This window comes from Vombatus ursinus, unplaced genomic scaffold (genome assembly GCF_900497805.2).
Source record: "Vombatus ursinus unplaced genomic scaffold, bare-nosed wombat genome assembly UNPS02014959.1, whole genome shotgun sequence".
Lineage (NCBI taxonomy): Eukaryota > Metazoa > Chordata > Mammalia > Diprotodontia > Vombatidae > Vombatus > Vombatus ursinus.
The window spans coordinates 16,542,869-16,557,024 of record NW_020954737.1 but is presented as its reverse complement, the minus strand read 5'-3'; the positions used below and the strand labels follow the sequence as shown (position 1 = coordinate 16,557,024).

At 39.7% G+C, this 14,156-nt stretch overlaps 1 protein-coding gene across 2 annotated transcripts in view; it reads left to right on the top strand.

The window, feature by feature from the left end:
* Positions 1-14,156, top strand: part of NMNAT3 (nicotinamide nucleotide adenylyltransferase 3) — a 132,950-nt gene that overhangs the window by 107,557 nt on the left and 11,237 nt on the right. For both annotated transcript variants that reach the window (XM_027845235.1, XM_027845236.1), the window contains exon 3: positions 7,021-7,204. In XM_027845235.1, the coding sequence (XP_027701036.1) occupies positions 7,021-7,204 (184 nt within the window). The remainder of the gene's footprint in view (positions 1-7,020; positions 7,205-14,156) is intronic.

Here is a 14,156-nt window from a genome sequence, read left to right as displayed (position 1 = left end):
AAGGATACCTGGGTCTACTGGATCTAGAGCAGTTGATCTATTGGGAAATATGAGGAAAGTCTCTCAGGAACTAACAAGGAAAGAAAGGATCATAAATCTGGAACTTAAAATCCTCAGTTTATAGATGAAGGGATTGAGGCATCTAGCCTTTCATTTGGTGCATGACCTGACCACCAGCTTTATGCCACCTTGATTGGCACTTCTTGTTCTCAGAAAGACAGAGAATTCTAATAAAATAAAAAAGAAGTGACTAAAAGTGAACAATGCCACATGTCTAGACCAAAAAAAGACTGAAATCGGGGTTAATGTGGTTAGCTGGTATGCTGGAGCAGCTTATTGAATTATTGCTGGATTTTGACAAGGGATAAGGAGGTGAGGAAGGGAGTGGGGTAAAGGGGTTAAACTTCATGAAAGCCATTGACTAAACTGAGAGAGAGACTTGTGCCTTAGGAACAAACAGGACTCTAAAGCACATTGACTCCATAAAATCCAGATCTGGGGATCCTGACTATCTGAGAGTTTGGAAAACTTTTTGGCAGAAACACATTTGTTATAGGGCCTATATAACTGGAAGGGGCATAAGAGATAATCTCTAATTCAAAATCCTTATATCACAAACTAGGAAACCAAAGCCCAGATAGGTGTCTAATACTGTTAATGTTAATTTAAAATATGTACATGCCCATTATCTAAATTATTATCATCACCAGGCAATCTGTTGCTTCCCTAACCATGTTAATAAGAAGTGATATAGAGTCTTTCTTGATTTACTATTTCATGATTTTCTTTGACTTGTTTATTTTTACTGATGTATGTTTATTTTTACTGATGTATTTTTGACTTGTTTATTTTGTACTGATTTTACTCAATGCTGTAACAGTAACCATTGCTTTCTCAGTATGCAGACCAACTCAAAAAGATAAACTGTGGTATCTTTGTAGCAAAGAAATAACTCAGAAAACCAAATATGGGTATCAGGAGAGTCCACATATACAAAATTCTTACATATTAATATCTTTAAAGCTGGTTCACTTGCCACCAGATTTTCCATGAAGCCTTCTTTAATCTCACTGGCTATAAGTGACAGCATCCTCTTTGAATCTCTCATTGCTTTATTTGTACCTCTTTTATGTACCACATTCTATTTATTTTGTGACTGTTTGTGTATATGTACTGTCCCTCATACAGGCCTCCTTAAGCACAGCTTCCATTTCTTATTTCATATTTGTATCACAAGGGCCTTGTACAGTGCTTTGTATGTAATAAGCATTTGTTGAATTCCTTGAGTCAGAGCCCAATTCTGGGCTTTCAACTAGTCTCCTTGAGCCACATCCCTTTCATTTTAGTGCTTTTTAACAATTTTTCTTAGCAATTTAGATGGCACTAAATTTAAGAAGATTCTTTAGTGTTCGGTAATGATTTAAAATAAACTAGTTTTTGGTCAGCTTCCTTTTTTTTTTTTTTTTTTTTTTGGCAGTTAGGGCTAAGTGACTTGCCCAGGATCACACAGCTAGTAAGTGTCAAGTGTTTGGTCTGAGGCCAGATTTGAACTCAGTTCCTCCTGACTCCAGGGCCAGTGCTCTATTCACTGCACCACCTAGCTGCCCCAGCTTCCTTTCTTCTTTGAACAAGCCTTAACACAATTGCTTCCTATACAAGAGAACGAGTAGGCAAGCCAACACCTCCTGGAATAGATCCCCATCAAGGAAATCATACGAATGCATCTAACCCCACAAACCTTCATTTAAAAATGCACTCACAAGCCCAGCTGACTGAATGTAACAAAGTTTTATAGGTTCTCTGAGATGTGATTTATTGCTTTGGACCTTGATTCTGGTCCAGGCTCTGCCCTTTGACCCCGCTGGTTGTCTTGTTGCCCACAGGCTTCACCAAGTTACATGGACAAATTGTTTGTCTCCAAGACTCTCATACTGTTTTGACTGGCCATGGGAATCATAGGATAATAAAATTTGGAGTGGGGACTATCTGTTCCAATCCTTTGTGTTTTACATGCAGCACCTATTCACACTGATGCTGTCTCATACTTCCCAGCTTCCTAATTCCTCAGTATCCTTAAATTCCGTGACATAATTCTTCACTTCACCTCAGCTCTACATAGGGATCCATAGTCACACACTGGATTGCACCATTACCCACAAGTGTTCTACTTCTTTAATTGAAAACTTTGACATTCTTCTATCTAACCATAACCTCCTATCATTCCATCTCTCCCTATGCCTCTCTCTAATGCTCCTAAACTATTATCCGACCTCACTGATTCATAACCCCCCTACCTCTCTAATGCCTCTACTTTCAAGACCATTAGCTGTACTTTGACTTTGCTTTCCTCACTTTCCAGTCTCAACTCTGTAGTTCACCATTTTATCCCTGCTTTCTAATTACCTCACCCCATTCTCCTGTCATCATCATCTCTTTCCAGACTTCAGCTCTAGATTACTCCTACCATCCACGTCCTCCTCCCTTGCTCGAACACTGGAGCCCAGCATGGAGCTGGAGCAAGTCACATGAACATGCTAACTAGGTCCCTTATTAATTAATGTTATTCAACTCCAACTGGGCCCTCACTGCAGTTAGGGGATCCTTTTATTTCTCTGTAACCAATTACCTTGTCTCATTTCCCACAGAAGCTATTCCAGACTATCTCTTTCCTCCTCAGACCACTCACACATCTCCCTCCTAACCATCCCTCACCTGAGATCTTCACCTGTTACTTTTCTGAGAAAAGTGAAGCCATTTAATGTGAGCTCCATTTTCTCCCCTTCTCTTCATCTCTAAACCCCTTGACATCATCATCCGCTCTCCTCTTTTCCTCCAGTCTCTAACAACGCCCTTCTCTTTGCCAAGGCCAACCTCTCTGTGTCCTTGATGCCATTCCTTTCTTCTCCATCAGAATGAAACCTGAAACATTCCCTCTTCAACCTCTCCCTATCTGCTGGTGTTTTCCCTGTTGCCTTCAAGCATGCTTAAGTCTCACACACCCAGAAAAAAAAATCCTTCATTAGATCCTACCGTTCCTTCAGTCTTATGTCTCTTCTCTCTCAACTAAATCCCTGGAAAAAGCTTTCCACACTAGCTGTCTTCACCTCCTCTGCTTTCACTCACCCTTCAACCTTTTGCAATCTGTCATCTGTCCTCCTAACCCAATTGATACTGCTTACTCCAAAATTAACAGTGACCTCTTAATTACAAGGCTGATGGCCTCTTCCCAGTCATCATCTTACTGGACTTCTCTGCAGTATTTGACACTATTGATCACTGTCTCCCCCAAGATAATTTCTCTTTCATTCCTTCTCTTCCTCCTGCCCATTTTGACCACTCCTTCTACATCTCCTTTGCTGGCTCATCAGCCGTATCATACTCACTAACTATATGTTCCCCATGACTGTCCTAGGTCCTCTTCTGTTCTCTCTCTCTACATTCTCTCTTGGTGACCTCACCAGTTCCCATGGGCTTAATTATCATCTCTATGCAGATGACTCACAGATGTATAGATGCAAGTCTGGGTATCAATCCCACATCATCAACTGATTATTGGATTTTTCAAGCTGGACATTCTTGGCATATGACAGACTCCACATGGCCAAAGTTGAACTCAGCATCTTCTTGCTCCAAACCTTCCCCTCTTTCAAACTTCCCTATTTCTCTCTTAAGGAAGCACCTTTTCTCTAATCACCTAAGTCTATAACCTCACAATTATCCTTCAGTCTCTGCTCTTCCTCACTACAAATAAGTTGCCATATCTTGCTACTTCTTTTACTGCATCTTTCATTTCTATTCCCTTTTCTCTATTCACCCATCATTTGTCCCCTAGATCTTTACAACAGTTTCTTAATTGCTCTCCCTTGAATCTTTCCACATATCAGTCCATTCGTTGTTCATGGCTGCCAAAGTGATTTTCCTTACGCAAAGATCTGACCACGTCATTTTCCTACTCAGCTAACTCTAGTGGATCTATTACCTTTAGGATAAAATACAAACTCTTCTGTTTATTCTCCCTTATTCTCTTTCTCATTTATTTAAATATATTAAATGTGTTAATATAAATTTTCTTATTTATTCTCTTTTAAAGTCTTTCACAACCTGACATCACCCTGTTTTTCTAGCCTCAGTGAATAATACTTTCTGTCCCACATTCTGTGGGATAAACAAACTGGCCTCTTTATTTCTCACCATGTTACTCCATTTCCATCCCCATGCCTTTTCACTGGCCGTCCTTCATGCCTAGAATGAACTCCCTTCTCACCTCTACCTCACAAACACCTTCTCTTCCTTCAAGAAATAGTTCAAGTACCACCTTCTACATGAAGCCTTTTCTGATCTCCCCAACTGCTAGTGCCCATCCTCACAAACTAACTTGTATTTAACTGCTTTGCATTTATCTGTAATTATTCTCTTTGTATTTATTATGTTCACACATATATGTATTTATACATGCATATATACACATGCATGCATATATACATATATACTATATATTGTGGGTGTGTCTGTGTGTGTGTGTGTGTGTGTGTGTGCGCGCGCGTGTTTGTATGTATTTGTCACCCAATTGGAATATAATCTAATTGCAATTCTGGATTGTTTGTATTTATATCCCCAACACTTGGCATATAGTAGGCACTTAATCAATGTTTATTGATTGATTGATTAATTGATTGATATCAGGATACTGGAAGTGGGGGCCTTCTGGACAGGGCAGAAATCACCCAGTTTTTCTGTTCTTGCTTCCCTATCCCCACCCCAGAGAGATGACTTGATCCTATGATTCGTGGGGTTCAGACTTGACAAGCTAGCCCCACCCAAGTCCTAAGAGGGAACAAGGAAAGGAGTTGCATGAGAAGGCTAGCTCAAGAGAACACCTCAGGATCAAGAAGCGGAGCTGCCCTAAACAAATGGTGGAATTGAAGACAAGGAGGGCCTAAGCAAAGGAGGGAACAGCACCATCCATTAGAGCCTCTGTTCTGAACTCCAAGCCTAGGGCTGTGGATGCTAATCATAGATGAGGAGTGTTAGTATAGTCAATACTGCTGAAACACCCCTGTGAACTACAAACCTGCAAGGGGTGATTCTTTATTTTCCTTTCTTTCTTTCCTTTCCTTTACTAGGGGAAGCATGTCTTTGTTTCTCAAAATTTATCTGTGTTTCTTAAAGTTGTTTTTTTTTTAACCTTTCTGCTTAGTTCTCTTTTATGCTGGTTTTCATGATAAATGTAGTTAACTACCACATTACTCACCTATGTGTCATTGTACAAACACAAAGGATAAAAACAATATGGGAATGCCCAGGAGAAGAGACAAATAGATTTTACAACTGCTGTTTATTTCTTCCAGAGGAGTTTTCTGACTGGGGGCTCAGAGCTATAGAAAGAGAATTACTGATTCATTTTTACAACTTCCTAGAGGAAAAGGAGAAATAACTAATACTAGAATCTTTCTCTCTAAGTAATGAGTCAGCGGTTTGGCCAGGGGGAGGCTGTGACTAGCTATCTAGAATTAGAAGAAGGAAAACTTGCCATTTTTCTTCTCCTTTTTTCCAGTAGAACAATTTGAAAAAACTATTCCTTCCAGAGAAGGAACTAAGGAAGATGCTGGGGAGAAAATCATGCCAAAAGGGAGGAGCCAGTGGAATGACTGGGGAGGAGTAACATCCCACCCAAAATGGGTAGAGGCAAATAAGAGTGATAGTCCCCTACCACCATACCAGCATGACACCATATCACCACACCATTTCATCTGAATCTATTCAGATGAAAAAGTCATGGTCCAAAAAGCTTAAGTAATTTTCCTGCAGTTACATATATAGCAGAGGTAAGATTCAAAACCTAGTCTTCCAAGTTCTCTCCATAATATTAGGCTGCTTCTCCAATCGCTGACTTCTTTTTTATGACAAGTCCTCTACCTCAGCCAAGTCACTATCAGTTGAGTGGGCCCAGGCACACATGTTGTACCTCAAGATCCCTTAGTAAGCATCCTAGAGGATTCTGAGGCCCTGCTCTAAGACCCATCCCTGGCCATACCCAGTGTGTACAAGACCTTTTAATGAGTATTGCTATTCATTGCAAACAAAGAAAGAAATCCTTTTCTGATTTTAAAAAATGAATCTAACTTTTTGGCTTTTAATGAGCCATCTCTTATTCTAAACTTAAAATATCATCTTCACTTGTGAGTTCTTAGTGTTTAAAACTGAATCATATTTTTCCAGTTGACAAATTTATTTTCATATTTCATTAACATAGCTACCCAGATGGAAAGGGAGCTGCTTGTCAGGTAAAGTCAGGGAGGATTGTACACCATGCTTAACTTGTTTTAAATATCATGCTTCTGTTATGTTTTCCAAAAGCTATTAGTTTGGGGCGAAAGGAATCATATATAACTATTGTTACCACATCATTGGAAAACCAAAATGATCCCATTAAGTAACATGCCAGTTATTGCTGTTCTTGTTGTTCGGTCATTTCAGTCATGTCTGACCCTTCATGAACCCATTTGGGTTTTTCTTGGCAGAGATATTGTAGTAGTTTGCCATTTCCTTCTCTAGCTCATTTTACAAATGAGGAAACAGGCAAACAGGGTTAAGTGACTTACCCAGGGCCTGACAGCTAGTAAGTATCCGAAACTGAATTTGAACTCTTCCTGACTCCAGGCCTGGTATTCTATCCACTGCACTATGCAGGTAGTTAGGAAAGAATGCTATTCCTAAACAAATTCTTCATTTTATCATTCAAATTGCTGTCTTGGTGCAGTTGTTTGAATTCAGAATTCACTCGCTTTATTTTTAGTTAGCCTGATTCTCTATTTTGTAAATGAATTTTTGGAGAAGGAGATTATATACTCATTCAGCTCTTTTTTAATGTTGTTTAATGGAGCTAATACTCCCATAATAGGATTTTGAACAGTATAAACTGACGAATAGATACATTGATTTTCAGAGCTTGCATAAATTTCAGAATCCCATTATGTATATCCATAAATGGATAAAATATCTCTACTTTCTCTTACCAAGGAATGTACCAGGTGATTGAAGGCATAATTTCCCCAGTAAATGACAAGTATGGAAAGAAAGATCTTGCAGCTGCAAAACATCGGGTCGCCATGGTACAACTGGCCCTACAGACATCCAACTGGATTCGAGTGGATCAATGGGAGAGTGAACAGAAGGAGTGGATAGAAACAGTGCAGGTGTTGAGGTAATAATAGCATTCTTTTTGTGGTGGGGGATGACAAGAAAACCACAGAGGGTTTACACAGAAACCCTTGGTTTAAAAAGGAAAAAAAGCCCACAAAAAAGGTGATAATCAGACCTTTGGCTAAGCCTTCTTAATCACAAATGAGGAAGTGTTCACTCTTCGAGAGATACACACAGTTAAATTGTAAGGGTCATTTGGCCTACCATGTAGTTTTAACACACTCTCTCTCTCTCTTTCTCTTTCTCTCTCTTTTTTTAAAGTCGACCAAAAGCTACTCCAGAGAGTTACTATTAGGTCATAGACTGTCATGGACAGTGTATCTGCCATGCACAATGTAAACCATCATTGCATTTTCCCCATAGTGCATATATGCAGAATCAAACTGCTACAGAAAAAAAATACATCCCTCCCATCATCATAATAGTTAGTATTTATGTAGCACTTTAAGGTTTTCAAAGCATCTTATACATATTATCTCATTTTATCCTCATAACAACCCTGGGTATAGGTGTCATCCTTATCCCTATTTTACAGATGAGGAAACTGAGTCAGATGAAGGCCAAGTGACATTCCCAGGGTTATACTGCTAGCTAAATGTCCAAGGCTGGATTTGAACCCAAATTTTCTAAAATTACAAAGAAGCAACATAAGCAAATGACTTGTTGGATCTGTTTATTACAAAACTGATGTTTGATTCCAACATTGTTTTATCTTCTGCTTCATGTAGATTTCCAACAAAGAGAAGGCTTGGTGGGGTGGAGGGGTGGGGAAGTGGGGTCTTAATAACTGTCTTCAAGTATTTAATAGGATGCCATGTTCAAGAAGAATTAGACTTATCCTTCTTGACATTAGAGGGCAGAACTCGATGCAATGAGTGGCCATTATAGAAAGATCAATTTGACTTAAGGAGAACCTTAACAATTAAAGATGCCTTACAGTGAAATGGGCTGCTGCAGGGGGAAGTGAGTTACCCTTCCCTGTGAGTTCTCAAGTGGAATCCCGATGGCCACTCGTGAGGGATGTTACAGGAAGAATCCTTTTTTAGGTTCAAGTTGGACTGAGTGCTCTCTGAAGTCTTTATCAACTCTGAGAACCTGTGATTGTTTGTTATCTGTGATCACAAACACAATATGGATCATATCTTGCTAAATTTTATATCACTATATTACAACCATTGCTGTGGTGATAAAGGGGAGAAAACAGTTGTTATATAAAGGACCAGAAAAAACAAGCCATATTATTTAATACCCACAATATCATTAAAGCCATCTTCTGGTTTGTGTTTGTTTAGACAGTCATACAAAAAAAAACCCCCACACATTTGAAGGTCACAAAAGGTGACATATGACCTCAGAGATGCAGGATGGGAGCAGTGTAGAAGACTGGAAAACAACCCTAGACTAAATGTGGTATAATAAACCTGGACTTAGGAATACCTGGGGCTCAGACTCTTAAAATCTTGCCACTGCTGGCATTCTTATCTAGCCACTGCTTACCCATGTTCAGACTCTTTAAGAATCTGCCTAGTATGATGGATGTTCTAATAAACCTTGTCTTTGGCTGAAAGAAGGCTTGGGTTGAATTCTTTCATGTAGGACATGGGTGTTGTGATTTTGGGGTCCCAGGACCCCCGAATTCCTAAACTGTATCATTTCCAGCTTTGAAGTAAATCTTGTGAATTTTAAAGGTTGGGAACTCCTGAGTCCTGTAGTAGGTGTTTGCTGTACAGTAAAGGCAAATATCAACAGGAAAGGAAAAAAAAGAGGAATATCTGGATTCAAATCATGCCCCTTATACTTAATAACTATATGACCATAGGCACATCATATAAGTTATCTGAGTCTCCGTTTTCTATAAAATGAAGATAATACCTTTGATACCTACCACATAGGGTTGCTATGAGCCTCAGATGATATAATTATGTTAAATGCTTTGCAACTTTTAAGGTTCTACGTAGATACAGCCAATGTCCCAGGGAGCATCTCTTCCCACAAAGGGCTCTGGGTTCAAGTAGCCCAGGTTCAGTTCTTAGGGGAACTGTCCCAAAGAAAAGGGATTGATCTTTCTCTCGTACTCTATGGTTTATCCCCCTCAGCCAGAGTTCCAGGGGAAATCTCTTAAGTAAAGCTGAGGTATGGCTCACATCTAGGACTTCCCAAAAGGGATTAATAGATTGCCTTCTAGCAAAGGTACTTGGTGTACAAAGTATATATAAAGTATAAGACTACTATTTATTTTCTCCACTGGAAAGAAATGCTTAAAACACAAAAGACTCATAACTGCACATTGACAAATACTTAAAACACGAAACAGTAACCAACCCTTCTAATATATACTCCACAGAGGTAAAGACAACTTTATAGGGTGGTTTAATGGATATTTCATGTTCACTTTGAGTTTCTACTGTCTGGGAAAGTTACAAGTCCAGATGTATTGGATGGCAAGACCTAGATCTTTAAATCTTTTGGCTTTAAAATCCTACTAGCAGTGTTGTCCTTTTCCAAGAAGCTATTGTAGTAATCACCTTTTATCGGGAAACTAGCTTAGGAATTCTCCAACTAACAAAGTAGACATCAAGCCTGTAAACGGATGTCTCTTAGGATTGCCCTCCTAGCACCTGTCCTTGGGGAAGGAAACACAAAGCAGAAGAGACAGCCAGGGTCTTGTGGTTCATTCTTTCATCTGGGCAAGCATGTGTTCTCACAGGCCTGTGAGATGTTACGGGCAGAGAGGACAGTGAAGTTCCCTCCTTTCCTCACTTCAAGTCCAGGAAAAGCTATGTTCTGAACCAAGCAGAACTGAAAGAGTCAGAAAGACAGGCAGGGAGATAGAGAGAAAAAGGATAGGGGAGATGGAGGGAGAGAGGAAGAAAGAGAGAGGGAAGGAGAGGAGAGGGAGGGGGAATGAGAGAAAAGGGAGAGAGAGAAAAAGAGGGAGAAAGAAAGAAAGGGAAGGAAAGGAGGGAGGGAGGAGAAAGAAAGAAAGAGGAGAGAGAGAAGAAGAGGAGAAGGGGGAAAGAAAAGAGGGGGAGGAGAAAAGAGAAGAGAGAGAGATATGGAGCTTTTCTCCACTGTTTCACTTAGAGGCTACCAAGTGGACAGATCCTCGTGGCCTAGTCGTCAGTCCTCTTTAATATACTTTAGTGATGGGGCCAAGGGATCCCTCAGAATTGCTATGTTGCTAATATACTTTAGAAAGGAGCGAAGTCCCATGCCACATAGAGACAGAATTCAGATCCAGTAATGCTCAGATCATTCCAGCTACAGAAACATAAACTAGCGTAATCCCAGATTCTTAAACACTCCCCATCCCAGAGTTTCTGAACCTCTGGTTCACAATGTATAAACAACCCCATTACCCAACCCCAGCTTCTCACTCCCTTACTTCCATCTCACTCAAAGCAAAGCCCCCAATGTCCCAATCCAGATCCGCCTTCTGTTTCCACTGTGTCCTCTGAAATTCCTGCTCCACAATTAATAAATCTTTTCCTCTTAAATCCCTCCCTTTCTCACCACTTCCATCTTCTAACACTCACTGAGACCTGATGGTATCTTGATGATACCATTTCCCTCACTACCCTTTCTATACTGGTTGTACTTTCAATAATACTCCCAACTCATTACTTGTGGTGAAGGACTCAGAATACTTCCTGTTCCCCGTTGCCATTTCTAGACTTTCTTGCCACCATCATGCTCTCCTCCTTTGAAGTTCATACTATCCAAATTTATTACATAATCTAAATCCTGATGTCCATTGTGTATCAACTTCCAGGTCATCCTTTCTTTCCTCAATGAGTTCAGTTCCTGGTTCTCAATCTTTCCTCCCCAACTCTTGCCATCATACTAGGAGATCTCAACATACATATTGATACTCCCTCAAATAACTTCTTAGTTCCTTAGTGTACTCGGTTTCCATGTCTACTCTACCTCAACTACACACAAAGATGGTCATACCTTTGATCGTAGCACCAACCACAAATGTCCCACTTTCATATTCAAGAACTTCAAAACTCCTTTATCTGATCATAATTTTTTAGTCTTTCATTTTTCTCATAGCCTTCTCACTCCTGATGCCATTCTTTGTCCTCACAGTGACCTCCATTCCCTCTGTCCTTCAGTTCTTTCCCAGGCCATCACCCCATACTAGTTATATTCTCTTCCTTTTCCTAGAATACTTGAATAGTTAAACCTTCAACTGTAAACTCTCCTCTGATCTCAAATCTCTGATCCCCTTGTACTTTTATCTATCACATTTTGTCAAATCTCAACCCTGGATGAGTCCTAACATCTGCCTCCTTCACTTCTATTCATGTACTACTGAACAGAACTTGAGGAAATCACGAAGTCATCCTAATTAAGTCCACTGCAAACTTATTTAATTTCAGTTGGGCCCTCACTACAGCAAGGAAGTCATTCTACTCCTCTATTCAGTTTACTGTGTCACAGTGGCTGTTCTCAACTTATTCATCCCTTCTCAAACCTCTCTTGCAGCACCTCACCCCATCCTTTCTGCTGAGAATTTTGCCTTATACTTCACTGAAAAAAATTGAGCACATATTCTGAAAGCTCTCTCTTCTTTCTCCTCCTCATCTCATATCACTCAAATATCTTCCTCCACTATCCCTTCCTTCACTTTGGTCTACAATAAAGAGGTGGCCCTTCTCCTTAACAAGATAAACCTTTCTACATGCACCCCAATCTCATCCTTTCCAGTCTTTTCCAGAAGATACCTCCCCATTATTACCATGTTATATCTAAAGTTTCTCCCCTCTACTGGCTTCCTGCAAACCAATGTATGTCTCCCTCATCCTCAAAAATTACTGACTTGATCCTACTGTCCCTGATAGCTGTCATCCCATATCTTTCCTCTCCTCACCTAAATTCCTTGAAAAAGCTGTCTGTTCTAAGTGCCTCTGTTTCCTCTTAGTCTCTTACAGCCCTCTTTCTGCAATCTGACTTCTGACCTCATCACTTATGTAAAATTTCTCTCTCTGGAGTTAACTCTTAATTGCCAAATCTAGTGGCCTTTTCTCATTCCGCATTCTTCTTGACATTTCTGCAGCATTTGACATTATCTTTCTTTCCTTCTAGATACTTCTGCCTCTCTAGGTTTTCATGGCATTGCTTTCTTCTGATTTTTCTCCTATATGCCTGACCGCTCCTCAGTCTTTTTAATTGGTACCTTATCTATTTCATACCCACTAACTATGGGGTGTCCCCAGTGAGTACTCTTCTAGTCTTCCTCATGGTGATCTCATCAGCTCCAATAGGTTCAATTATAATCTATGTAAATGATTCCCAAATCTATATATCCAACCCTAGTCTTTTTCTTAAGCTGCAGTATTTCTTCACCAGCTGCTTTTTGGACATCTTCAACTGGATGATCATTGGGCATCTCAAACTCAATAGGTCCAAAATAAGTTGCCCCCCAAAAAACCTTCCTGTCTTCCCACCTTTCATATTTCTGTAAAGAGCACCATATTCTTGGTCAAGCAGGCTCTCACCCCTTGTTGTCATCCTTGACTCTCGGTCCCTCACATCCCACATCTCACATATCCAGTTAATTGCCAAATCTTGTTTCATATTCATAACATCTCTATGCATCCCCTTCTCTCCACTTCCATAGCTACCACCCTATTCAGGCTCTTGTCACTTTTGGTATGGACTATTGCAATAGCCTTTTAATTGGTCTTACTGCCTCAAATCTCTCTCCACTCTAATACACCTTCCACTCAGTTTCCAAAGCAATTGTCATTTAAAATTCTTCATAATCTGGCTCCTTCCTACCTTTTTAGTCTTATTCTATTCCTCTCCCCTCCACATACTCTTTGATCTATTCTGACCTAATGGCTGCCCCTCACCCATGACCCTTTTCCTCTTTAATCAGCCTTTTTATTGGCTGTCTGATGAGCTTTCCTTCCTTACCTCTGCCACTTTCTGACTTCCTTCAGACGCCAATTCAAATCTAACTTTCTGTAGGAAGTCTTTCCTGTTTCTCCCAGTCATTAGCACCTTCCAGTCTCACATTGCCTTCTATCTACTGTGTATGCCTAGTTATATACACATTGTCTCCAGTGTTAGAATGTGAGATCTTGAAGGGCAGGGACTGTTTTAGCCTTTTTTTTTTTGTATCTATAATGTTAGCACAGTGCCTGGCACATCATAAGAATTTGAGAAGTACTTTTTGATTAATTAATTATTTGGATCCAAAGGACTTACTTTCACATCATAGGTCTGCTACTAATTATTCTTATGACTATGGGCAAGTCTTTTTTCCTACAGCTTTCAGTTTACCTATCTACAAAATGAGGGAATACTCTATGATTTATAAAGTCAAAACCCCTTTTGACCCTTACCAGTCTATGGTTCTGTTTTAAAATTTTTATTTGGATTCCTAGCCCCATATTCTCATTGTCCAAATCTTGGGGCCTCCAAATTCAGGTTTTTATTTAAAGTAGAAAAAACAGACTATAAATCTTGAAATATTTATTCAGGAGGCACTTAATTGGATTTTTAAAAGTTGGGATTAGTGCACAGCATAGATAATTTAGCTATTTAAATGATCCATGCAGTTTCAGTATGCAGGTTCGGCATATTAGTGTAATGAGTTATTGACTTGCATTTGGGAGACTTTAAGAGAGAGTTGCCAATGAAGCACAAACCTATGCCTGTAAAACTTGAAAGTGTTTTTGGTATCTTGTTGCCAGACGAGATTGTGGTATTTATCTGCCAAGTCATGGTAGCCACAAAACTCTCCTGAATGGGGTTGTAAATTGGAGATTGTGGATTTTACCTGCTGTGAATCACTGAGGCTCTGGGGAAGAGAATAACAATTGATAAATGAGAATAATTCATAGAATCCTTATTAATCCAGATTTCATTTTCATTGCACCAGGAGGAGGAGGGCTTCAGTCACTAAGGAGAAATATATGCTTTACTAACTAGTTTATGTG